Below are 27,977 nucleotides of genomic sequence, written 5' to 3' on the forward strand. Positions count from 1 at the left end.
GAATGAGGGAAGAACAGTTTTGGTAGAGCGCGGAGACGCTAGTAGAACAGGGGGCCTGCTCAAGAAGAGTCCACACATTTCAAGGGCTGCTGCTGCTGCTAAGTCACTTCACTTGTGTCCAACTCTTTGCGAGCCCATGGACTGTAGCCCGCCAGGCTCCTCTGTCCATGGGATTCTCCAGGCAAGAATACTGGGGTGGGTTGCCATGCCATCATCCAGGGGATCTTCCCAACCCAGGGATCAAACCCGTGTCTCTTATGTCTCCTGCATTGGCAGGCAAGTTCTTTACTACCAGTGCCACCTGGGAAGCAAGGGCTAGTGGCCAATTTTTATAGCCTCAAGACAAAGGAAATTCCTGCTGGAAGGGTGGCATTAGGTGATGGGTGTTTTTACCTAACGTGGGGTCAGGGAGCTGGCCGGTTTAGGTCAGGGGGGATCGTGGCAACGGTTGCTGTGGGGCTTAGTCAGTTCTGGAGATGACTGGGGGGCAGGGCCCTGCATCTGTGGCCTTGGTACTAGGCCGTACACCTGTGATCTTGGCTGAGGGCTCCACACGCAGATGTGAGTCTTGTTCCACATCCAAAGTGACCTCCCCCTCCACTGTATTTTTCCAGGCATGTGGCCTGGTCTGCAGTATGAACTCTCTCTCCCCCTGTACCGTGGCCATGCCTTCACCACAAACCTCTCTTTTAAAAAGAGGCTGATGTTCTTAAAAGAAAGAGAAAACTAAAATGCTATCCTAATCCCTAGGAGAGTTCTTTTCATCTGTGCTTTTCCGTGCGTGTCCGAGGTCTCTGCCAACTTACAGACAGCATGTCTCATGATTCCTTTTCCAATCAGACTTTGGCTGTGGCTGCCTTTCCTACCCACTGCCCATCTGCCTGCTCTAGGGGCCGGGTGGGGGAGGGGCTGCCACAGAGAGCACACAAGTAAGAACCGAAGTATGCGACTGGACTTGGTCCTAACACAGGCTATTTTATTACCCTAAATGTCTTGGAATCCCTGTTGCCTCTGGCTCCAGAGGTCTCCAGGCTCCAGCATTCCCGGACAGCCATCTGGAGCCAGGCTGGGCGTTCTCCGGCAAGTGGCAGTGACGTGAGTCAAGGGGGCGGTCGCCAGGAAGGCCCCCAGGAGGTGGGCACAGAGCGATGGCCACTGGGCCCCCTGGGGTTTGTGGTGGGGACTGGGGGCAGCATTTCAGCGAGGCGAGTGAACCCTGAGAGCCCAGGTCAGGCCAGGCCAGGGCTGGGCAGAAATGAGCCTGGTGCTGACTGCTGGGCAGGGCTGTAATATTAAAACCAGACATTGTCTCTGGATGGAAAGAGCATGCTGGGTCCTTTCTTGCAATCCTTTTCATTTAGGTAAAGGAGCAATGAGGTCCAAATACATAATTCTTTCCTTTTGTGAAAGCCCACTCCCATCCAGTGAAGAAGCCCCAGGCATACTTTTGTGGGCATTTATTAATGTCACAAACAAAGCACACTTTATTTTTATTTGAATTGGCCAATGAAAATGTTCTACACAAGGCAAACACTTCATGAAATTTTTAAATGAAAAATAAATAAGCTCCATCCTACATACATCTCCAGCTGCCACATATAAATAGAGGACATCAGTTGTAAAGTAAATAAGTTAAATAGTTGTAGGATAGTCTGACAGGTCCAGTGTGAATCACCTGTTCCCTCCCTATCTTTGTTCCGGGCCCCTTCATCTGTTCACTGTAAGAATAGTACACAGTCCACTGTGGCCCTTACTGAAAGAGCCCTTGATGTCCACATCTCCAGGTTATGTTCTGTTGGGAGGACTGGGTGTTCAGTCTAAAACAACAGTTGAAGAGCAGAGGTCAGCAAAGTGAAAGCCCAGGCCTCTTTCGCCATGTTGTCTTACATTTCACCTGGAGATATGGAAGCAGGTAATTCCCAGAGCAAAAAGCAACACGTGCCCATGAAACAGCTGCATGTGAATAACTGTTGTGTCTGAGACCAGTGATGTTGGCAAAAGTTTCGTTTGTGCTAAGAAATGGCAATTTCCAACCTGGTCTCAGACTAAATTTCACCATGGAGTCGCTAGTTTTGTTAAATGAGTTGGGTTAGTTTAAGCTTCTGAATTAGAAAACAAACCTTCTGGAAGCAGACTTGAGGCCACAGATGACAAATATACAAGACACGTCCCATTAATCAGCTCCACAGGCAGACATTACCAATTGATCACTACATTCCTTCATCTCAGATTCCAGCCCCACACAGCACTCCACGCAGCCTGTGCCAGTCATTAGCATTTGAGATGCAGTGTATTTACTAGTCTTGGATCTTCTCTATGTTCTGAATATTCTGTAGAAAGGAGTAGATACAGCATAGGCATTGAACCCGTGATGCCAGCTATGGGTTGGGTGCCTTCAGACTTGTCATTTAACTGCTTTAAAGCTGTGTCTACTAAATGGGGAAGGCCACCTACTCAGAGTTGATAGGAAGATTGGGATAATGTATGTGAAGTGCTCAGAATCGCACCTAGCACACAGTAGGCATATAATAAATGGTAGCTGTCATAATCATGTTATTGTTTCAAGGCTATTGACATTGATAATAGAACTGATGATATTTCCATTAAAAGAAGGAAAGCATATTATATATTAGGTTGAACCCTATGAAATTGATAATTATTTTCAACCTACAAAAACAAGAATCTCTTCTTGTTCAGTGTTACACATAATGATGCATTTCATTTATATCATGTACTTGTTCTAACTTTGTCAAATTGCTTCCTTCAAAGACTGCCCCCAGAGACATATTCTTAAATCAGCTGCTAAAATAAGCAAAGCAAGCAGTCTAGTACAGAGGATGAGGACCTGTATTTAGTATCTGGTATCTAGTTCCATACCCTCTTAAGGCCTCAGCTTTCCCATCTGTAGACTGGGAATACTTGTGCTTTCTTTAACAGGAATTTTGTGAATGTAAGAGGTGATGGATGGGAGAACACTTTAAAAAGCTAAAATAATCATACCCAAGCAAGGTGTTATTAATTCCACTAGACTGTGCCATTTCAGAAAAGATTAGCATTCAAAATTTTAAATCATGTTTTTCTATAGAAAAATCACATGTAAAAGAATAGAGAATTCATGCAATCATGCCAAATGATCATCAAAACTGATCTCGACGATACCCTCAAGATATTAGATATTAGAACTACTAAGTAAATACATAAAGCGCTTTGTCACTAAAAATCATACCTCATCAAGATGAAATAAATACAGTAACAGGAACAGTGAGAACCAGTGTGTTTACAAGTGCCTCAAATATCAAACTCTTCCATTTATACCAGAAATTAGAACAACTCCCAAGAAAGACTGAGGAATTGTCTGCTTGATTCCTTGGAGGTCTTTAAAATGGGTTGGGAAAGTGGGTTTGATTTTGGTGCCATTTTACTTAAACATAGGGATATAAACTTGATGACCTCCCAAAGTCACTTTGACACCAACGGCTTTATCGATTCGAAGAAGGGAACAGTTTCCTTTTGCCTTCGAGGGAGGTTTCCGTCCCATGTCCTCAGCCAGGATGATGAGTTAGTATTGGAGGGTGATGGCACGTGGGCCAGCTACTAGCAGAGGTGAGTATGTGGCTCAGTTCCGATCCGAAGTTTCCTCCCCTTGTGCAGTGAACTGGGGCCAGTGCAGGGGTGGGTGTCATCTTTAGTCAGCCTCGAAGGCGCTGTTGGTAGCTCCCACATACTCAGACTTCTTCTTGTGCCTGGTCCACATTTTCCGGAGGATGCTGGGCATGCCGCAGGGAGCACTTCCTGTTAGCGGGAGGGAGGCTTCTGCTCCCTGGGGGAGGGTTGGAAATTCTTCAGTCATCTTCTTGAGGTGTCTGGATCTATAGAAAAGCCGAGGTGGGCAGGGAGAGTGGTCATTCTGCTGAGCCTGTTAACTGTTGCCCCCCGACAAGTGTAGCTGGAGCCCCTGGTCCTCCTGGGCCCTTATGACCTGTGACCACGTGGAAGGTCACTGTGGGCCTCACGCAGGAATGACACCCCTCACCCTACCCCAGGGGGTCCTTGCATGCAGAAGGGAAGGAGGTGGACCTGGGTCCACTGGCGCATGGATCTTAAGTTCTGCTCTTGTTCCAAACTCTACTCTCCCACCCCTGCCCCACCCCTCAACCTGAACGATTTTGCTGGAAAGGTCAGATGTCACCAAGCGTCAGCTCTTGAAAGTGAATCAGCCCTGGGGCTGAATCTGGCTCCCACTTACTCTATGACCTCAGTGACTTGACCTCGGCCACCCTCAGTTTCCTCACGTGTAGAATGGAGATAATTTTATCTAACTCTTGGGGGTTTTGTGAGGAGGGAAATAAGACTATATAAAGCATCCGGCACATTGTTGATCTCAATAAACATTCATTTTCCTCCTCACTTGCTCTCCTTTAGTGAAAGAGGTGGCCTTTGTTTTCTTTTCTATAGCCAGGGTCCAGGGGAAAAATGACATGAGAATATCTACACTCAGGGACAAAGGGGCCATTTAGAAGAATGCTTTGCAGTAGAGGCAAACGGCTCATTTCTTGAGGGGGTTCATGTTTGCTGTTTGCTGCAGCAGTCAGCAGCAGCCTTACCTGCTCCGAACAACTTGCTACCAGAACTTAATGCAATTGAAACTATACTTTGGGGACTTCTCTGGTGGTCCAGCGGCTAAGACCCCTGTGCTTCTAATGCAGCGCCTGTGGGTTCTATCCCTGGTTGGGGAACCAAACTCCCACATGCCTTGAGGTATGGCAAAAAAAGAGAAAGAAATCATACTTTTCTCTCATCACATCTCAATATGTCGATTAATTGATTTTTATTGTTTGTTCTAGACTGCATTCTTTCATCTAAAAGGGCTTCACACTGGCCTGGTCCTCCTTTAACTCCCTCAGCTTTTAAGGTGTGCCCGCCTTGGGCTGATATGATAGCCCATGGTCCCTCATCTGTGAGCATGTCACATGTCCCCAGGCATGTGTCGTTCCCATTCGTGTTCCTGAAAAATGATGCAATCATTGGTGCAAGGTCTCCACACATTATCTCATCCAGTTCTCACAATAACCCCTCGAGAGATTATAATCATCCCCATTTTTTTGGTTTTGTTTTTAAAGAAATGAGGACACAGAGGTCTGAATAACTTGTCTGAAGTCACAGCAAGTCAGCAGCAGTGCCAGCCACACAGGCAGAACTGAGTCAAGAGCCCACACTCTTTGTCATCCCTGAAGCCACTTTCCTGCTACCTCCAAGTCTGGCGGATTGTAGTGGGGGTGTGGCTATCTTCTTAGTGTTCCATTGAAGGCAGTGGGGTGGTCCTTGGGGGTGTGGGTATTGCTCCGGCTATTCTAGCTGCTGGTTCATGAGCAGAGTTGATAGTAATGTTGTTGTTGTAGTTTTGTCACTCAATCTTGTCCACTCTCGCGGCCCCATGGACTACAGCTCGCCAGACTCCTCTGTCCATGGGCCTGCCCAGGCAAGAATACTGGAGTAGGTTGCCACTTCCTTCTCCAGGGGATCTTTCTAATCCAGATATCGAATCCTTGTCTCCTGCATTGGCCGGCGGATTCTTTACCACTCGGTCACCAGGGAAACCTTAATAGTAACATGCAGGTCATAAATGTGGTTTGAAACCTTTGTATCTTATGTACTTTTTACCTGGGCAGGATCCCTGAACCTAATGTGTGAGGCATTTCAGGAGCCTCTGTGTATGGCCTGTGATTGTGTGTGTGTGTGTGTGTGTGTGTGTTAGTCGCTCAGTTGTGTTGGACTCTTTGAGACCCTATGACTGTGGCCCACCAGGATTCTCTGTCCATGGGATTCTCCAGGCAAAAATACTGGCATGGGTTGCCAGTTCCTTCTCCATGCCCTGTGATTAATTTACTTAATTAACCAAAATTCCTCCCAAATGACACTTCTCCAGGTCTAAAGAGTGGCAGTAATAAAGTAGAAACCATCAAAAACACTTGAGCTTAATCCTAGTGAAATAGTCAATGAAGTGCTACAGAGACCCGGGATTATAGCCCTCATTAGAAGGTCGTTTATGGCTGGCAGGGATTTTGTTATAGCATCTCTCCGGGATCTGTCAGCCAGGCCACCTGTTACTCTTCTGCACAGGACGGGAGCAGGTGGGGAACCCCTGGGAGCTTGCTGGAGGCACAGCACTTACCCTCTGGTCAGCACAGCTACATTCTCCGAGCCTGGGGCTGCTGCCTCCAGGACCGTGGGGGCTTTCACGGAGATCCGGGCCACTGGAGGCATCTGGGTTGTGAGAGGGGAGAGTGAGGTTGTTGCCCTGTCCCCAGTTCCCGCACTGGCTGGAGCCATTGGCAAGGGCATTGATTGGCTAAGCTGCTGAACTGGCATCAACCTAGGGCAATGGACCTCACTCCGCCGTGGGCCCTAGGCTTCCCTAGGGGGGCGTTCAATGCAGCACTGGACCCACCCTCGCTTCTGACTCAGTAGGTCTGATGTTGGCCTGAGAAGCTGCCTTTCTAACAAGTTCTCAACTGCTGCTGGTCCCTAGACCCCACTTTGGGAACCACTCACCTAGAGAAACGTGAAAGTAAGCAACTTATTCCAGCCTGAGGCCTCTGTCCCCCTAGTTCCCCCATGATCTGTGTCCACTTTGTTGTCAAATCCTGCAGGTTCTCACTTGGAAATGTGGCCAAGAGCAGTGACATTCTCCTCCACTGAGCCTCAGGGCCAGTCACCCGGGACAGGATCTCCTTGTTTCCCACCAGACCTGCCCCACACCCTAGGCCTCTCCCAGATTCACAGGGTCTCCCCCCTGAGGGCGGACCGAGTCAGCTCTGTCCCCTGCTTCATGCATGTGTGCTTAGGAGCTCTTTCATGTCTGACTCTCTTGTCATCCCGTGGACTGCAACCTGCCAGGCTCCTCTGTACATGGGATTTTTCAAGCAAAAATACTGGAGTGGGTTGCCATTTCCTTCTGCAGGGGATCTTCCTGACTGAGGGATGGAACCTGAGTCTCCTGCATTGCAGGCAGATTTTTTTACCTGCTGCTCTTTAAGGCTCCTCAAAACAGGACTCCTCCTTATCTGCTTCTGTTCCCCCTACATGTCCCAGCGGGGCTGGTCCTTCCTTTTCTGATGCTCACCCACAAATCTGCATCCTTACCCAACCTTTTCTTCACTCTCTGGATTGAGCCTCATCTCTGCCTGCCCTTCAAGGCCACTTCCTCCAAGAAGTCTTCCCTTAGGGTGGTGCCCAAGTTGACTTATCTGCGTCGCTTGTCCTCATAGCACTGAATCCCTGTGTGTCATGTTTTGGCAACCCACCAATTCCGTGTCTTCACGCTTCTGTTTCCTCTGCTTGTGCAGTCTCCCCAGAAATGGACTGGCCTGGATCAGGGTCTGGGACTTAACCCTTTGCTGGCTCTCCTCTTAAAGGAGGTGGTGAGTGCTCAAGAAACATGTACTGAGTTGAGAAGGAACTGGGGGCCTGAGCAGGGCCAGGTCCAGAGTTTGTTCAGTCAGTGGGTCTCCCCTTTGCTCTTCCACCCCAAGCCCCAGGGAAGGCTTAAGGTCACTACATTCCTGGAATTGCTGGAAAATTCCAGGTCAAGGACACCAGGATCCACCTTCCCCTGCTCTCCGGCCTGGCCCAGGGTTGTGGGCAGAGCCACTGTGCCACCTTGTGGCCTCTTGGGAGCTGTCCCTCTGGTCGTGCCAGTGGCCAGAAAATCACTTCTTCCCCCTCTGTCCTCCATCCTGTTCCTCCAGCGCATATTAGTGTCCAATCAGATTTGACTGTGTGGGCTCTGAATTGCTCTCCCCACCCTGGGATAGTGGGCCTCTGAAGAGCTGCAGGACCCTAGCCCCAAAGTCTCAGGCCCAGAGAAAAGGGTCAGTCATGCTGCCGCTTTGCCCTCTTGCTGCCCCTCCGTTGTGGTTACATCTCCATCATCACCCTGTCCCATCCCCTCTCTCTCTGACTTCTCGACTGCAGCTACCTCTCGAAGGGTGGGGGCAAGTTAATCCAACGTGATGGACTGCCCTCTTCCCTTTAGCCAGGGCTCGCTGAGGGCAGTGGTTCAAGCTGTCAAGCCTGACAACCTTCACTTTGTGGCAACAGCCAAACCACCCTGGGTTGCCCCTGGGTACCGGGTTGAGGCAGGGAGCTCTTGATTGTCCCATCGCTGCCCTTTGGGCGATTTCCCTAATACAGGGATGACCCAAATGAAATAATTGAATTAGATTTCCTGTCCATACCAGGAGCAAAGCACTCACATCTCTGCCCAGTCTGTTTCATAAAGACGAGCAGATGGCTGAGACATTCTCTCCAGTCTGTTCTAGTTCTCATGATGCATGAGTCTCGAGATCTGATGCCCACAGAGTCCAGGACGCCCAAGCTGACCTCTCCTTCAGCCACCACTTCACCCCTTCTCTGCTGACCCTGAGGGTACCCACGTTCCTGCCCGGAAGATGATGAGGGAGATGTGTTTTCAAAGGGTGACGCTGAGCTAGACCCAGACACGCACTATGTGATCCCTCTTCAGGAAAGGACAAGCCATCCAACTAGGGGTGGGTGCGCCGCAGGTGGCTTTTGGCTTCTTCAGGTGTCCTTGGCCGCCACGAGCCACCTCGCCCAAAGTCACCCTCTCCTGGGCAGCCTGCATACCATGACAGAGCCAGGGGAAAATATAAAACCTTGGTCAATTGGAGCCATCTCAGGCAACCCCAGTGGATGACACTTGCCTCAGTGCTCCCGGGGGAGGTGGTTCAGGGTTCCCTCTGAGATGATGGTGTTTTGTGCTTTCACTGAACTCGAGACCTTTGCATCTCTTTACCCCTATAGCTGCCTCTGGGAATTGGCCAGGCACCTCCACCCAGCGGGGACTTACCACAGAAACTGCCTCCCCTGCCCTGTGTGAGATGTCTGCTAGGTAATACCTTCTGTTTGCCTAAGAGCTGAATATCTGGCAAGAAAGAGAGCAGCAGCCAGTGGTGTACCGCTAGTTGACAGGCTTTAGGAACAAAGAACCCTCAGCTGCACTTTTCTAATAATCCCCAGGCCTGGAACAAAGGACACTTGTTCTCCCTTCATGGCACAGATAGGGCGAGATGTTTAAAGCCTGGAAGATACAGCTAACCAGGCTAGATTACTTACCAAAGCTTTGCCATATGTTCTATTCCCACACAGATTTGCTGATTTGGGTTCTGACGTCCCCACTGCAAAGTTGAACGGAGGGGATGTTACTCGGTGGTGCTCTTCTGGTTCTGCATCAATTATATTGTTAGCGAATCAAATCACAAATGTAGGAATTTCTAAGGGCCTTTTTACTGAGCGGCAAACTAGGGTCAGGATTGGGGCGACTGTCGAGTGGGTCATCTGCATTAAATGAGACAATGTTTATGTGTCTTATACTCAGCACATCGCCCGACACAGTAAATATTCAAAAATATTTACTGGCACTCTTCAGGGGGCTAGAACTAAGATTTAACAAGATCACATGTGTGAAGGTGTTCAGTACAGGGTCTGCCTGTAGTAGGTCCCCAGAGGACGTGCCTTTAGCTCCTCCTTCCTTCCTAAGGAGTCATATCACATGACATTATCAGGAGTTAACTCTTTACAGCTGGGATGAAACATTTAACCTGCGCTCTTGAATGCACCTCTGTGAAAATGAGCCTTCCTCATAACGTGGGAGGATTGGAGGTTATCAGTGTCCTGAGACACTGGCCTGAGATGTATAAGTGGGAGCCTTCTTTCTGTGCCTTCATTTCTGAGGCCCGTGCTCCTGGGAACCCAGGTGTTGAGCTGAGTAGCTAGTGATGGGCGCGAGGGAAGCTGGCCTTTGATGGAGTCCCTCCTGGGGCAGATGTTCCTGGCAGAGCCCCATCCTATCAGACTATAGCATAGAGAACACGCCCATGACCCCAAGGAAAACATCTCAATGCTAATGAAATGTAGTCATAGGCTACCAAGATCAGACCACGATGCGTCATGCTCTGGCATAAGTGATGACAGTAGCGTGTATTTTTCAGTATTTACTGAGTCAGGTGCTGTGCTGAGTGTAGGACACATGAACATCATCTCATTTAATCCTCACTACAATCCTCACTCTTCCTCCAATGTGCTGTGCTCAGTCATGTCTGACTCTTGGTGACTCCATGGACTGTTAGACTGTAGCTTGCCAGCCTCCTCTGCCCATGAGATTCTCCAGGCAAGAATACTGGAGTGGGTTGCCATTTCCTCCTCCAGGGGAATCTTCCTGACCCAGGGATTGAACCCTCATCTCCTGCCTCTCCTGCATTGCAGGTGGATTCTTTACCACTAAGCTATTGGGGAAGTCCTTACAGGCAGACATAATAATAGGTGAGGAAATGCAGTCTTTAAAGATGCACAGCAATTATGATGAACCTGGGTGAGGATGACTTAGGGAATGGCAAGCTGACCTCTTTGGTTGTCTTGCAGGGCTAGGGAAATTTGACTGAGGGAACCCTTAACCCATTCTGGGAGGAGTTTTTCAGGCAGAGAGACTCAGGGAGGGCAATCCACGGAACAGTGTCAGGGAAAGTCCAGGATATAACAGAATATAATGAGTGGTCACAGCTCAGGGTTGTTCTGTGTATGGATTGGCGGGGACAGGAGTATCACAGGAGGTGGCCCTGGAGAGGGAGCAGAGAACTGGGTCCTGCAGGGCCTTGGGTGTGGCCTGGAGGGTGGCTGGGGATGAGAGGACACAGTGTTTAATGCAGAGGGATAACAGATTCTGCTGTAGAAGGACCCTCCAGCAGCCTTGTGGAGGGAGAGGGCCTGGTAGCTGAGGACCAATGTTGGCTGCTACACACCAGGGATGAAGGAAGTCTCACCCAGGTAGCCTGAGGTTGGTACCTAGAAGAGACGAGACCTATGTAGGAGCTGACATTGTCAGTGGTTGGTAAGGTGGAGTAGGGGTGGGGGAGGACATGATGGGAGGTTGGGGTCAATACCCCAGCGATTTGCTGGGAAGATGGATAGTGATCCCAGCTGAGAAAGGAAGAGAGGTTTAAAGGTGGAAGACAATCATGTTTGAACAAGTTGATTGTGAGACGTCGGAGGCCACGTTGGTGGAGAGGTTCCACCAGCCCAGGAGGTGGGGTGTCCCCTTTCCTGGGCACCTAAGGTTCACCTGCTCAAGGCTGCAGGCTGAGAGGGTTTCTCAGCTGGGCCTCTGCCTTCAGAGTCCTGCTATGTCTAAGCTTCCTCAGGGCATATTTCTGCTACATGAGAAGGCTGCAAACCCAGGAGCCTTCTCCTGTAGCTCAGGAGAGAACTGGGTCTCCAGATGTCAGGTCCCCAAAACACATGTCCTTCTTACAGAAGGATGGCAGACTTGTGCCTGAGGCCGGTGCCCAGCCTTTCCGAGGGAGAGCACTGGGGCCTGGCTTTGACTCAGACACCCTCCCTCCCTCTCACCCTCCCCTGGAATCTGTCAGATTGTGGGAGCTGAGGGAGTTGAATCCATGCCCAGCTCAGTCTTTTTTTTTTTAACCTGACTCGCACATTCCCTGCATGAGCTGACTGTCACATGTCGGGCAGAGTCTCCTCATTTCATAACTTAGTGTTCTCTCCTCCAGTCCAGGCTTCCACAGGCTGCTTAGGGAGAAAAGGAGCCCCTGAAACTAGACAGTTGGAAGACATTATTGTCTGGAGGGGAAGAGGCAATTAGCTGGGAAACCAGGAGACCTGAGATTTAATCTCAGTTCTGTTGCTAATGAGCAGTGTGACCTGCGGTAGGTCAGCTAGTTTCCATTTCCTCTCCTGTAGATCCACAGGGGGCACTTGCAGAAATCTGTGGGCCTCCACCTTCAGGGTCCAATAGAATCACTGGGGAGCAGGCATGTTAAGACAGATGGCTGAACCCACCCCAGAATTTGACTAAACAGGTCTTGGGTGGGACCCAAAATTTGCATTTCAAGCAAGTTCTCAGGTGATTCTGCTGTTCCTGGGACACCCCTTTGAGAACCACCCATCAGATTATCTCTAAATCCTTGGTCACCAATATGTTGTCTTGGGTCAACATTGGCAGCATCATCTGGAAGCTTATTAGGAACAAAATCTGGGGCCCTACTCAGTCCTGAATTAGGCTCTGTATAAAAACAAGATTCCCAGGTGATTGTCTGGTACATTAAAGTTTGAACAACATGGCTGTAAATTCATTTTATGATTTTATGGAGAAGGTATTCTTTTTTTCTATAAACAGGCACCCATCCACCCACCCACTTATATATAGACAGAGAAAAAAAAATTATCTCCTCTTAATTTGCAAGGCAGATTGTGGTTTCCCTCATGCTTTCATTTTCTGTAAAAAAGATATATATGTAATCACTTAACTAGAGAATATAGCTTGATTTATGGGTTCTCATACTTAGGCTCGTAAAAACAGGATCAGTGTTTGTGACCAAAGAAACTTTAGAGATCTAGTCTAAGATCTATGAAGGAGGAAAGAGGGAAGATGGTTGGATGAAAAGCCATACTCGGTGGAGTCTAATTTCAGTTCTTGTAAAATACAAAATAGTTGACACTCCAAAGCTTTGAAAAGGACGTCCAAGACTTTTTGAGTATTTATGGAGTTAGAAATATGAATAACTATAGGCTGTGGGCATAACAGAAATAAACTACACCAGGAATTAAAGGCAAAACACAATCAAGACCTCAGCAAGCTAGACACAGATTCCTATTTGACTGCTGGAGTGGGGACCATTTTTAAAAATAGTGTGGAAGGTAAGACTCTTTCCAACTTTCAAAACAAATTTGTCTCTAAATTCTTTTTATAAATTGTTGAAATAGTTTAAGCCATTCAAATTTAAAATAGTGGGATTTTAAGATGGCAGTTGATGAGTCTGTATAATTTCACACACACATATACAGCATAATGCTGTATGAAGTAAGTTTCTTTTACCTCATGAGTCATGTCTACACCGGTTTCCTCTCCCCCAGAATAGAGTGATTTTTATCTCCTCCTGAATCCCGCAGGACTGCCTCTGGAGCTAGGTGGTAGACGAGAGCATCTTTGCTCATCAGGCAGACCCAGAAGCCAGTGGTTTAAGGCAGAAGGTGTTTTGTGGCGCGGTGGTGGGTGGGGCCGAGAGCAGGTGCATTCAGAGCGGGACCAGCATGCACTGCGGAAGGCGGCGGCCTTTCCCCAGCCACAGGTGCACCGCTCACCTGGCCTGATGGAGGACCGCGCCGTGGTGGGAGCAAAGCCAAGCCAGGACGCAGACACCGTGGCGGCCGCTCTAAGTGGGTCACTGCCCCTCAGGGAGGTCCCACGGCCCGCAGAGCCGGGATGCACCTACCAGGCCTGGCGGGAGTCTTGGCGGGATGGGGACCCTGCAGCCGCGGGTTCTGTAAGCGGCCCGACCTGCGGCCCTCACCGTCGCGGCGGTCGGTGCGGTGCGGCAACAGCTCCAGGGGCCGAGGCGCGTAGAGGTCCGACTCGATCACCACCTGAGGGGAGGAGGAAGGACCTGAGTCACCAGGCCTGGGACCTTGTGCCAACACGGAACTGCTGGAGCTGTTGTGGGGAGCAGTGACAAAACCTGGGGGAGACTGGCCGGAGACAGTGAGCCTTTGTATTGAACTCCAGCAAGTCGAGGGGTACCACGGAGCAGGAAGATGAGTTTCTGAGGGTTCCCCACCAGCTGTCCCTTCAAAGAGTCAGAAGCCTGGGCCATCAGGCCCCCAGTAGAGGCTGGCTCCCTGCCTCAGAGCCAAATATGGTTTAACAACAGGACAGGAATATTTTGGCCACCTGATGGAAAGAGCTGACTCATTGGAAAAGACTCGGGAAAGATTGAGGGCAGGACGAGAAGGGGGCGGCAGAGGATGAGATGGTTGGATGGCATCACCCACTCAGTGGACATGAGTCTGAGCAAATTCCAGGAGACAGGGAAGGACAGGGCAGCCTGGCATGCTGCAGTCCACAGGGTTGCAAAGGGTCGAATGCGACTGAGGGACTGAACCACAGAAACAATTTGAAATGGGGATGGCTCTGGAAATTGGGGTCTTGCAGCCTTTGCATCTCAGTGGGAGCCCTTGTTCATGTAGACCGTGGCTTTTTGGATGCTCCATCAGAGAGGCCTAGGGAGAGGACTTGGGCCCCACCTGACACCCTGGTTGTAAAAAGAAAGAAGCTGTTGGCAAGTGGAGCCGGCATGGTTCCTGGATACTCACACTTCCTCCACTTTGCAGAATGCCTGTGTCAGGTGGAGCTGTGACATGAATTTCAGTGACTTGTGGCTGATAAGTGGAAATTCTGGCAAGCTAGAATAGAGCGCTACATGCTGAAGTGTTTTCACTAATGATCACCTGCTGAATAGTTGTTTGGGGAAAAGTAAGAAGAATACCACTTTTATCAGGGTCCACCGAGATGGGCCTTTAAAATTAAAATAAAAATATTTAAATTATTGAGATAATTTAAATGTAAAACTTTGAGACAAATAGTGCTATATTTTATCTTAATTTGGGGGTGAGGTGACAAAGGGAATCCTGACAGCTTTTGGGTCTTATCTTGCCTATTTTTTATATATAGCTGCAAACGACAGTGGGCTCATTCAGTCCCGTGAAGCAGGTTAGAACCTCCAGCATTACACAGCAGCCTCTCTGAAGTTTGGATTCACTCTTTCTCTTGCTCACTTGCTTCTTCCTTGCACAGACATACTGAGAGGGCACGTTTGTGTTAGATCCTGGTACAGGGTGTATCTGAGTGAGGTGGACCTATCTCAGCCCTTACAGTCCAGGCTTTGATGAATTCTCCTCTGTTGTCTGCAAAAAGCAATTGTGGTTGAAGCTGAAGCAAATAAGACTGAATTTTAAATATTATAATGTGATATTTTATCTTAGTGGAGGAAATTTGGACCTTCAATAAATATCAGGCCACTAGGGAAAGTGGATTCATGACCACACTTCTCATACCAAAATGAGCATCAGACAGGTCAAAGATGAATGTTAAAAAAACAAAAAACTAACACAAGAGTATGGTCCAGTATAGCATTTGTTACAGATGATAGGGAATTATCCCTGTGTACATAAAACTCTGGCCAATCAATAAAGAAAAAAAAACAATAGAAAAATGGGGCCAGAAACCAGCTGGCAATTGGTAACAGACATACCAATGGCCAGTAAATATGAAAGGTGCTGGACAACCATAATTAAATGTAAATTAAAACAAAGTTGTCTTTTCTCCTATCAGATTGTTAATGATGAAGAAGATGAATCTCCATTTGGGGTCATGCAAACAGGTGTTCAGACCCCAGGTCTGGTACTTTAAGACTACATGCAATGGGGTCATTCTCTGGATCATCCTTGCTGGTTGGGGCACAGTCACTGCTGGTCATTCACAGAGATTTCAAGAACACAGCCTGCTCTTCCCTCATGTTGTCCGTTTCCTTACCAGTGAGGAAGGGGAGCTATCATTCTTTGCTTCCATTTATCACAAATAGTCCTTTGCTTAGAAAATTAATTTATCCCCAATTTAGTCATATCTGGCTTAGGAAATTAAATCTTCTCAGGCCCATTTTGGGAACTAGACTCATTTATTTTATGCCTTTGGAGAAAGCTGATGATAATTCAGGATTATTTAAAACTAGGTCCCTTTCTCCTCTAGGCACTGCTGGAAGTGGGGGTTTTCCCTAATAATTTTAAATATTCTTTTCCACCTTGGCTTTATTGAGGCATAATTGACACATATAGTTGTATACGTTTGAGGGGTACAGCATGTTGAGTTGACATGTTTATAAACTGCTAAATGGTTAGAAGGGAGGTGTTTCTGCTGGATTTCTAGCAAGCCTTTTCTAGCAAGCTGGATTTCCAGCAAGCCTGGGGCAGCACTCACGGACCCTACAGAAGCAATGGGTCCCCCCTGAGTGTGGACTTCCAGGTCAAACAGGAGAGATGTGAGCCCTGTTACTGGCATTAAGACCTTTGACTGTGGACCTCTTGTCACAGGTATTTTAGATTTTACTTTCCTTCTCTCAGCATTCCTCTAATGAGGAGTGAAAACGTGTGTTTTCCAACCTATTTTGTAGGAGGAGGAAGTAAGGACATGAAAGCCTGTGAAGTCCAGGGGGCAGCCTAGCATTTCCTTATCAGAAAAGGATTCCCGTGGCTGATTCATGTTGATGTATGGCAAAAACCATCATAATATTGTAGCGTAAGTATCCTCCAATTAAAATGATTTAATTGGATTCTTTACCATCTGAGCCACCAGGGAAGCCCCAGAGTACTGAAGTGGCTAGCCTATCCCTTCTCCAGGGGATCTTCCCCACCCAGGAATTGAACCAGGGTCTTCTGCATTGCAGGTGGATTCTTTACCAGCTGAGCTACCAGGGAAGCCCAAAATAAATAAATAAATTTTAAAAAAGTTCCCTTTGAAGAACAAGAAAGGCCCGCTTTGCAGTCCCTTCTCTGCACTGTGGAGGGGAGAGGGGGAGAAGGAAGGGGGAGGGAGAGAATGCAGAGGCTTCAGCTATTGGGAAGGGAGCCCCGCTGGATGCAAGTTTCCTGGGGTGGGGATGAGGCTGGGTTCTTCCCAGGTCACAACCTAGGGCCCTGGCCCTCAGCAGGTTATCTTCTTGGCCCTGAAGGATGCCAGCGCAGCAAAGGAAAGAGGAGAGGCCTCACCCCAGGAGATTTCCCTTTCTCAGCTGGCCTTGTGCTTGTGTCTCACGCCACACAGTCTGGGAGGCTCTGAGAGGCCTCGGGACAGTGTGTTAGGCCCATGCCAGGGAATGGACAGCTGGTTCTGAAGGCTCCCAACAGTCTGGCTTATTCCCTGGTCTAAAGGACCCAATTTAAGTTCCTTGCTGCCTCTAGTTTTAGAACAAACCGATCTGAGAGCACGCTGTTTAGCGACCTGAGCACAGGGGTGAGACTGGGCAAGGGGCGAAGGGGAGACCAGTGTTTAATGTTGGGTTTTCCTTTCTTAGGTTAGAGAATTGCCTGTTGAAAGTAGACAATGAACTCATGTAACAGCTATAATCTGGTAAGTTGATGCTCCTTGGATTGGCTCATGTCAGAGACCTTGGGGGCAGGTAGGGAGTCATAAAGACAGGTGGGACCTAGATGATGGAGGATCATCATCATTAGGGGCTGATAGGATCAATAACAAAGCTCTAGCTCAACTTTCTAATTTTATACACAGGGAGGGTGAGGCCATGGGGGGCCCTGTGTCTTCAAGGTTCAGACCATGGTTTCATGAGTCCTAAGGGAGTGCTGACATCCAGGTAAGAATTTTCAAGTGCAAATTGTTTGCATGGTGCATTTTGAAAAAAATCAGATCACCAGAAAGAAAAATCAGACCCACCCTTCTCCACAAGATTGAAATCTGGGGCGAAAGTGACATTTGCAGTCTTATTCTTCCATCTTTCCTGCGGTGGTGCCACTGCTTATTATGAAGCGGCTGTGAATCTTGGTGCCAGTGGCTCCACTGAACCGAGAGGCCTGACTGACCCACGCTTTAGTGTAGATCTGTTCCTTTAAGCTGCTCTTATGTTGTCTGTAGCATCAAGGGTAATCAGAATGTCAATTGTTGTTGTTGTTCATTCGCTAAGTTGTGTCCAACTTTTTGTGACCCCGCAGACTGTAGCTTGCCAGGCTTCCCTGTCCTTCATCATCTCCCAGAGTTTACTGAAACTCATGTCCATTGAGTCGGTGATGCTATCCCACCATCTCATCCTCTGCTTTTGCCTTCAATCTTTCGCAACATCAGAGTCAATAACATTGCCTAAGAATCAGAGAGGGTGTGGGGGAGAAAACTACCAAAACTGTCTAGAGAAGGGAGAGTGTGTGACTATAGAAGAAGATGTAAATTACGAGTGGTCCACAGAGAGAGAAACTGTGGCACTAAGAATGAGTCAGAGAGGAAAGAGATGTTTTTAAAGGAAGAAAACTGACGTGGTATGGTATAGCCCAAGGGGTGAGACTAGATGCAAATAAGAATTTCAGGGAAAAGTCGTAAATGCTGGTATGTAAGAGCAATTGCAAAAGACCTTTCCTGTCTTTTCTAATTTGAATGTATGGCTGAATGTGAGTTTTATGAGCAGAGGATGAGTCAGGCAGTTAAGGGAAATCAGAAATTCAGAGGAGAGCTCAAAGGCCAGAGAGTGTTATTAAGCTGTCTTACCTGTAGGAAGATTGCATATTTGAAGACAAGATCCTAACTTCTGTTTTATTTGATTTTAAATCAAAAGCAATTTTTTATATGTATTCATATACTTGAGTCATTTTTTTCTCTAATAATATTTTAGAGAGGGAGAGTCATAAACTATAAACATAGCAGTCTTTCTCAGAAATTTCCATTCCCAGGAAAGCTGAGAGCTTGGTTCTATGGAGTTTTGATGTTGTTTAGTCGCTAAGTCATATCCAACTCTTTGTGACCCCATGGACTGCAGCACACCAGGCTCCCCTGTCCTGCATTGTCACCTGGAGTTTTCTCAGATTCATGTCCATTGTTATAGAGCCTGGCTGAAGTCAACTGGATGTTCCAGGAGGCAGTGCTCCATGTTTTGGGGGCTTCCTGTACCTCATGCCCGTGTGGCTTCACCTCTACCGTGGAGAGTTGTCTCCTTTGTTTAGGTTCTGAATCCCTTGAGAAATTTCTTCCCTAGGACCCTATATACCTCCTAAAAAGTGTGATTTAGTTTTCATTTTATCATCACAGTTCTGTCCTTATAAAGCTAGTAGACATTGGTATAAGCAGTGATTCAGACACAAACATTGTTTACAGATAGGAATTCAAGGCAAGAACTTGGTTGAGAACCAAACATTCCTAATTCCCAAAGGATCTTCCCTGAGTCATGAATCCAGAGTCCAGATATTTCTTAATTTACAATGGAGTTACGTCCTGATAAAAACCCCCAAAATATCATAAGTCGAAATGCATTTTATACAACTAATCTGCCAGACATCACAGCTGAGCCTGCCTTAAATGTGCTTAGAATACTTATATCAACCTCCGCAAAATCATCTCGCACAGTCTATTTTATAATTAAGTATTGAATGTCTCATGTTATTGGTTGAATGCTGTACTGGAAGTGAGAAACAGAATGGTTGTCTGGATGTAGAATGGCTGTAAGTATATCCTGTTTATCCTTGTGATTGTGTGGCTGGTGGAAGGCTGTGGCTTGCTACACTGCCCAGTGTCCCAAGAAAGTATTTAGTACCATGTATCGCTAGCCTAGGAAATAATCAAAATTCAAAATTTCAAGTATGGTTTCCGAATGCATTTCATTTTGGCACCATAGTAAAGACAGCAGTCATGAAAGTCAAGACATCATACTTCGGGGACCATCTGTAATGCCAAACTTGAATCTGTTCTCAAAGTCAGAATTACCTACAGACAACCCCTCCCTTTTCCATTTTTGGGGACACCTGCTGCTTCTTGAAACTCAGGAGCTCTGAACTTCCCTGGTAATCCAGGGGTTAAGAATCTCCCTGCCAATGCAGGGGACATGGGTTTGATCCCTGTTCCAGGAAGATTCCACATGCCATGGGGCAACCAAGCCTGGGTACCACAACTACTGAGGCCTGAGGGCCTAGAGCACATGCTCTACAAGAAGAGAAGCCACTACAATGAGAAGCACATGCACCTCAACTAGAGAGTAGCCTCTGCTCGCTGCAAGTAGAGAAAGCCCGTGTGCAGCAGTGAAGACCCAGTGTAACCAAAACTACATAAATAAATAATTTTATTTAAAAAGAGCACTTTTCTTTCTAGATTGTGGGCTTAACTTTTTAGGGATCGTGAGAAATAAGAATTCTTGCCTTACAACAAGAAAACCCCATCAAAAGCCCTTTCTTTCTTCATATATAAAACTATTCTCAAAGGTCATTTTAAAGAGGGACATAGAAGTAACAGAAAAGTGAGCAAAAGACATGTCTTTTAACTCATAGGGGAAAATATCAAAATCTATGAAAAATGATATTAATAATTAAAGAAATGCAAATTAAAATAGTTTCACCTATCAGATTGTCAAAGAATAACAACATTGATGCCATATAGTATTGGTTTAGCTGTTGTGGTAAAAGTACTTTAGAACAGTTGCTAAGAATTTGGCAATGGCTATAAATCCCATGGACAGAGGAGCCTGGTAGGCTACAGTCTATGGGGTCACAAAGAGTCAGACACAACTGAGCGACTTCACTTCACTTCACTTCATAAAGTTTTTTCAGTGTTTATATCCTTTGAGCATTTTCTTTCTTTTTAAAAATTGACATACAGCATTGTGTAAATTTAAGTATAAGGTGTTGGTTTGATGACCCAGCATTTTCATATCTATGAATTTACCCTCAAAAACATTTGCAGAAGAGCATAAAAATACATTCAAGAATATTTCTTGTGGCACTATTTTAGTGGAAAAATGCGGAAACCCCGTTTATTGATGATTTGGTTAAATAATCTGGAAAACTTCAGATTAGGATTGAGTGAAAAATTATAGTACATTCATACAATGTCATACAGCCTCTAAAAAGAATGGGGAAGGTCTGTATGTGTTAATTGGTATGTAAAGATTTTAAAATTTATTTAGTGAAAAAAGTAAATTGCAAAACAACATATTATTGAGCAATAAAGCATGATAACTGTATATTGTTATATGAGAAATTTTCACTTTAAAATACTAGTGTTTATTGAATGCTCAGTATGTGTCAGATTTGGACTGAGAACTTGAAAGAAAGTGAAAGTGTTAGTCACTCAGTCGTGTCCAACTCTTTGTGACCCTCTGAACTGTAACTCTGTCCATGGGATTCTCCAAGCAAGAATACTGGAGAGGGTTCCCATTCTCTTCTCCAGGGTATCTTCCCAACCCAGGGATTGAACCCCAGTCTCCTATATTGCAGGCAGATTCTTTTACTGTCTGAGTCACCAGGAAAGCCTGAGGACTTCATGTGTATTAAATCATTTGTTCCTTCCAATAGTTCTTGGGACATATTCTCCCATTATCCCCATTTTAATGTTAACAAAGTCAAGTCCCAGAGTGGTGGGGCTGTTTGCCCAAGGTCACAAAGCTAGAAATGGATAGAACTGAGATTTAAAACTAGGAAGTGGATAAGAACCAGGTAGTTTGACTCTAATCTACATACCTAACCACGGTGTTCTTCAGCTTCTCAGGATTTTTCTGATACTATACTTTACATCTTTTTAGTGTTTGAAATTTTGTAATGGGAACATACTGCTTTAGAAATTTAAAAAGTAATAAATGTATATAAAACAATGACTGAAACCTAATCTCATTTCCAGGACACTTAAAAAGTTTTTGGTTTTGTTTTTTTTTTTTTAATGGAGAATAGGATTTTAAAAATTGAGATCCTTAGAAAATCAAAATGGTGTTCTACAAAAAAATTGTGATAGAAATAGAAACTCCAGTATAACCAAGAGGGAACAATTAGCCCTGAAAATAAATCTTTTTAAGTACAAAGAAGTATTGAAAGCTTTTGTAAAGAAATCTATAAGTAAAATGAGAAATTCACAGGCTCTAAAGACATGTAAACTAATTTTAAGGTAATGCATGTACTTATTAAAGTAGCAAAAAATAATACCAAAACATGAAAGCCAAATGTTGGTGAGGTTGGAGGTAAATGGAAAAGCATTGTTGGAAGCCTGGCAGTTGTTCAGAATTCCTGGTAATATGGGACAAAACTGTAAGCAGAAAGCATCTTTTAAAAATCACTGTTATATTGTCCATTTTAGCACAGTAGTAGGAATGCCAATGATGGATGGGTGAAACTCTTCTTTTACTTGTTAATTCTACTTTGAGGCCTATGCACCACAGAATTAATCCCCAATAGTATTTTGTACAAATAAATTTATTGCACTGCTATTTATAATAGTGAAAAAATGGAATATTACAAATGCAAACAATAGGGGAACACCTAGATCAGGGATGCTGTACCCAATCATGGATTTTGTTTAAGAAAAGAAAATGTATATGTAAAACAAAAACTATCTGATGCAAAAGTGAGTCCAGTTCAGAGCTTTTTGTTGTCTGATTGACATTTGTCAGTTGTTTTGATTAAGTGGACAATGGACAACACAGCAGCAACCTGGGCTACAGAAAACCTTTCTGATTGTTAAGAGTGTGGATGGAGTGGGGTGTGAAGAAGCTAGACATTGCTTTTTAAATGAAAGTCAACAAAAAGGATCAAAACTGAAGTTTTCTTACATTCTTGGTTAAGAGATGTTGAGAGCTTTTGACTCTTCTTCTGGCTGGACTGGTCACTGCAAAGAGAGAGAAAGGAATTGTTTTAGAGAACACCTATGAGGCTGAGAGCTTCCTTGGTGGCTTAGCTGGTGAAGAATCCACCTCCAATGAGGGAGACCTGGGTTTGATCTCTGGGTTGGCCTGGAGAATTCCACGGACTGTATAGTCCATGGGGTCGCAAAGAGTTGGACACAACTGAGCGACTTTCATTTCCTGAGGCTGATGCAGCTACAGTAGCAATACTTAGAGGGTTTGTACCTGGAGTGGCGCAGGGCACAGGAGAGGGGGGATGGGAAGACGAGAAGGATGCAACTGCAATTTTAGATGTTCCTTGATCAAATGCACCAAAGTTCAGAGCAGTACTAGTCATGATAGCCCAAAGGTGAGTCATTAACAAATGGATAAACTCAATGTGGCACAGACATACAATGAACTATCATTCAGCCTTAAAAAAAAGAAAGAAATTCTGAAACTTGCTCTAACATGGATGAACGTCGGACTGGAGGAAGGATGGAATGGAGGGTTATTGTTTCATGACTACAGAGCATCAGTTTGAGAAGATGAAAAAATTCAGAAAACAGACAGTGGTGATGTTTGGACAACAATGTGAATGTACTTAATGCCACAGAACTGAACACTTAAAAATGGTTAAATGATAAAGTTTTTATAATGTACATTTTACCACAATGAAACAACTCAGAGTCAATTAGCCATAGAAAGTTCCTTGGTTGGGAAAGGGTGTGTATTTGGTTGGAAGTGGAAATACCCGGGCATCTCTTTTGCACATTGATGTTGAGTGACTTAGAAGTGAAATCCTGCCATGTCATTACCCTGCCTGGAATGGAAATGACTTCTTGTCAGAGGTCAGGTAAGAGCTCAGGTAAGAGCTCTGTTGGTGTTTTCTGAAGAGTGAGGGCAGCCCTGAAGCCAGGAGAGCAGGAACTCGTTGAGCCAGGGGTCTCCACTCCTTTCACTTCAGTGTGAATCCCAACTTGACCACTTGCCAGTTCTGTGACCATGGGTCAGTGACTCATCCTCACTCCCTGTCCTCATCTGGAAGATGGGCGTGGAATTCAGAACCACCTCTGAGGGCTGTGTGCTGGCATGCTCAGTCGTGTCTAACTCTTTGAGACCCCAGGACTATAGTCCTAAGGCTCCTCTGTCTATGGAATTCTCCAGGCAAGAATACTGGAGTGGGTTGCCATTTCCTCCTCCAGGGGTTCTTCCCATCCCAGGGACTGAACCTGCTGCATTGGCAGGGGAATTCTTTATCCCCGAGCCACCTGGGAAGCACCTCCAAGGGCTGCAGTGAGGATTAAATGGACTAATCTTTACCAAGTCCTTAGCCTGGTGCCTGGCAGAGTGAGTTCCCAGGCTTCAGTGGTAGTTATTAAGATTCTCTTTCTCTGCAAGGTAAGGGCAGGTGGAAGGAGACTGTATATCCATCAGGAGTTCTCTTTCTGGAATTTTCTCCATTTCCTCCTGCCAGTTCCCCTTGCCAACTCTGCTCCACTGTTGTTTATCCCCAAGAGAATTATTCTGAAGGCCGTTCACCCTAGAATTAAACCCACTAGTGTGCTTCAGGAAATAAGTTCTGGTATAACTTCTTGGTAAAACCACAGATTTTTATCTTTTATGTTTACTGTGAATTGTGCCTGTGAAATCTTTCCCTTAGAGGGCTCCCCTTCTCTCTGGGAAGTGAAAATACACACTTGTCCTCAGTTACAGACTTGGTCTCTGTATTGTGCCTTTTAACTACTCAAACACAGTAACACTTGCTGTTGCCATATTTTTTTAAGAAATTAAGATGGCTCAGCTAAAAAATTCGTAGATTTAGGTTGAACCCAGTGTATGTGTGCGGAGAAGGCAATGGCACCCCACTCCAATACTCTTGCCTGGAAAATCCCATGGACGGAGGAGCCTGGTGGGCTGCAGTCCATGGGGTCGCGAAGAGTCGGACACGACTGAGCCACTTCACTTTTACTTTTCACTTTCATGCATTGGAGAAGGAAATGGCAACCCACTCCAGTGTTCTTGCCTGGAGAATCCCAGGGATGGGGGAGCCTGGTGGGCTGCCGTCTCTGGGGTTGCACAGAGTCGGACGCAACTGAAGTGACTTAGCAGCAGCAGCAGCAGCAGCAGTGTGTGCGTGTGTGTTGGAAAGAGGGATATAATACAATCATAGGTGTGATAATGGCTCACATTGGCCTTTAGTAGGTGATGGACGGCTTCTTTTCTTCTCTTATTCACTTCTCATAACAACTCTCTGGGGTTGGGTCTCTTCATTAACTCTATTTCATAGGTAGATACTGAGGGTTAGGGTTACACAGTTGGGGTAGTGGAACACAGCCTCTGCCTCTGAAATTTTGCTCTGTGAATGTTTTGTTCATTGCACGTTGAATATAGTAAACAGGAGCATTTGGGAAAGGACACACCAGGGAGAACTATAACCCTTGTTAGAGAAAATCAAACCAGCTTGTATTTCTGCAGGCAGGGAAGGTGGGAATGGGATGAAGAGTTACGAATCTATCTGATAAGCAGTGATTTAGGAAGACCTGGCAGGCACCGTCTTCTCCCACTGAGAGCCTGAGGCTCTGGAGAAGGTGAGAGGAGGCAAAACAAGGTGTAGGAAGAAGCAGGCTTCTTCCACTGACAGTCTAATATAAAACTGTAAATATCCCTTTCCCAGAGAACAGCTTCCTGAGCAGTGACATGACCATGAATACTGATGACTGGTTTAATACCCGGAGGTGGCCGTGAATAAAAATGGCAAGAAAGAAATTCAGGGTTGAGTATTTATCTTTGACTAAGCATATTCGTTGCTGTAAATCTGGAATAAAGAGAGAAACTACATTGTAAGTGAAGCATTGGGTTGTCCAAAAAGTTTGTTCGGGTTTTTCCATAGCATTGTATGGCAAAATTCCCTGAATGAAATTTCTGGCCAACCCAATATTTAATGGTGCTTACTACCTGCCAGGTACTGTTCTAGACGCTTTACCTGTCTTCTATATCTCAATTCCCATACCCCCCGCCCCTACAATAACCTCAGGAAATAAGTTCTAGTTCTTCCTTTTTTATAAGATTGGAAACTCGGGCCCAGAGAGGTTGAGTGCCTGTCCAAGGTCACACAGCACACAAGTGGTGGTAGGTCTCTTGATGAGCCTGCTAAGCAAATGGATTCAAAGGCCCTGTTTTGAATGACTGTCTTCAGGTGAAGTATGACTTTCCTCCTGAATTGTATAAGTTTTTGATTTAAAAGGGCCATTCAGCTTTGAGGATTTTCTCCCTTAAAATTTTTTTAAATGGAAAACATTTATAGAAAATAGGCATTTTAGCATTTTTGTATTTGCTTTCAATTTGTTTTCTCCTCATGCAAAAGAAATAGCAAACGAGAGGGCAGGTTTGGTCTCCTTTTTACCTACCTCTCGTTCTACTTTCCTCCCTCTCCAGAGCTACTAATCTCACTAACTTGGTGTCTTTCCGGCCTGTGGTTTTTTTTAATGCTTTTCTCTAGATATGTGTGTATAAACAATATATAGTACTGTTTCATATTTCCAAATTTAACAATCTTTAGCCTGCTTTATTTCCCTTTCAATGTTATGCTTTCAAGTTATTCGTTTCTGTAAATAAAAATAGAAATCACTCTGTAAGTGATGTATTTTATGGTGCTTCCTACCTGCTGGGTACTATTCTAGATGCTTTATATGTTTTGTTTATATCTCCATTTCCCCCCATATTAACCTTGGGAGATGAGTTCTAGTTCTTCCTTCTGTACGAGATTGGAAACTCAGGCCCAGAGAGGTTAGGTGTGGACCTGTGTCCACACACAGGGACCCAGTTCATCCCTGCTGACTGCTGTGGGGTCTTCTAGAGTCTGGTGACACCACATTTAACCCCTTCCCCTCTTCAAGAACATGTAGGCTGTTTTCAGTTTTGCCCTGTGAGCATCCATGTGTATTTACAGGACTGGAACTGCTGGGTCAGAGGGTCACCTTTGACGTTTCAGGTACCTTCCAAAATCTCCAGACAGTCCCAACTTCAGCACATGGGCAGACTCCCCAGTTCTTTTTCCTTCCCCACTAACTGGCAATGAATGTCTAAAGCTGAATTTATGCTCTGCTGGTTGTCTCTCTGTGGCCAGGCTGGGTCCCTCCCTCTCCCCAGCAGTGGCCCTGTTGATGGCTGATATGGGAAGAAGAAAGGAGTTGTTTGAACAGAGGGGTCACTGCACCAGCAGACATTCTGCCCTTTTCATTCAGTCTGACAGTGAGACCCGGGGCTAAGCCGGGGTCCCGGGCTCTCCCAGCGAGACAGGGGCTGCAGGGAGAGCGCAGGGGTGGCAGAACAGAGAGCCGAATCGTGCAGGTGGGGCGAGGGAAGTGTCCAGGGCCACAGAACCCTGCCTGGGACTGGACACCGTTCCCCTCGGAGCAGCAGGGCTTTTACAAAGTCACACCCTCTGGCAGTGCCAGTTCCAGGTTAAGTTTGGGAGCGCGGCCCTGGGGTCTGTGCAGAGGCCAGCCTGGGTCAGGGCATTCTTGGACCACTTCATTGGACCACTGCTAGCAGGCTCCCTCCTCCTGTTTCACGGCACAGTGAGAAATCATACTTTAGAGCCAGCTGTTTCTCAATTCGGAACCCTCTTGTTCCCTGGAGAAGAGTCTCTCTCCAGTTGCCCTGGGAATTTTATTTTCATCCCTGTTTCCTACCTAACACAATGGTTCACTGTCAGTTTTACTCAGCATATTGGGTTTTGCCAGTATCGAATTCAGTGTTTAACTGCCCTCCTTTCCCCCTTGATGGATTGTTTCTCAATGACCGATGTGCGTCCATGCCCCCTCCCCTTTTCAGAAACACCCACAAACACCATCACAACAGAGGCCATCCGACCTCAGAGACCTGAGGGTAAACGTAGTAAAACAGCACGTGCCTGTCTCTTACCCTCTGACCGAAACAGCCACATTAAGGAAACAGTCAAGGGCAATTTTACTCACCCTTGGAAGGAATCACGGTGGTGAAAACTTCTATATTTTCATCACTGCAGCTGTAAATCTGATGCATCGTTTCAGGCTTCTCTCCCCAAAAGTGCCCGGGGATGGGAGGCCTCTCTCTGAACCCCTAGTCGCGAGGTCTCCTAATCCGATCTGGCTCGGGGATCATTGTGCAGTTCACAAAAGACAGGCTGGTGCTGTGATCTCATTTCATTCCAGAGTCTTCACTGCAACATTTTCTAATCCCATCTGTCTTTTTTTTTTTTTTTTTTTTTTTTACGAATCCTATTATTGCAAACCTTTGATGGAGCCTAGTGCTTCAGTCCCCTCCCAGCCAGGATGTATTTAACATCTTTATTTTGCCGTGCCTGCTGCAGTGGATTTGGAAGTCTTTTGTGAAGTGGTGATGAAGTGAAATCGCCTACTCGGTTAGCGCCAAGCGTGGCTGGAGGATGATACTGAAAAGGAAACGTGATTTTTGGTACTGGCAGTTCCCCTTTTCATTTCAAAAATGAAGAGCCTTTTTTCCCCCTCCCCTTTCCAGAAGAACTGGCTATTCAGTAATTTGTCATGTGTTAATTTGGCTTCCTTCAAAGTTTCTATTTTAAACAAAAGGGCTCTTCTTCCAGAGCGTTCTTGCCTCATGCCAGTACATGACAAGGCTGACATTTCTAGAGAGCTGTGTGCTTTTTGCATCTCCTTGTAGAAACCTGCAAGTGCTTGCAAGGATGTGGTAACAAGCAACGTCTGACACTAGAGATACCTGACTACAGGGAGGTTG

The 27,977-nt window shown here is 46.1% G+C and overlaps 1 protein-coding gene across 1 annotated transcript; it reads right to left on the reverse strand.

Moving 5' to 3' along the window:
* C14H8orf46 (chromosome 14 C8orf46 homolog) lies at window positions 1,443-27,687 on the reverse strand. Its single transcript, XM_018058448.1, has 6 exons — window positions 27,200-27,687; window positions 22,167-22,222; window positions 13,308-13,458; window positions 9,136-9,197; window positions 6,173-6,264; window positions 1,443-3,869 (listed from the first exon to the last, which is right to left on the reverse strand). Exons 1-6 carry the CDS (start codon window positions 27,264-27,266, stop codon window positions 3,686-3,688), a joined length of 612 nt encoding a protein of 203 aa, XP_017913937.1. The 5' UTR covers window positions 27,267-27,687; the 3' UTR covers window positions 1,443-3,685.

This window comes from Capra hircus, chromosome 14 (genome assembly GCF_001704415.2).
Source record: "Capra hircus breed San Clemente chromosome 14, ASM170441v1, whole genome shotgun sequence".
In the NCBI taxonomy this organism is placed as follows: domain Eukaryota; kingdom Metazoa; phylum Chordata; class Mammalia; order Artiodactyla; family Bovidae; genus Capra; species Capra hircus.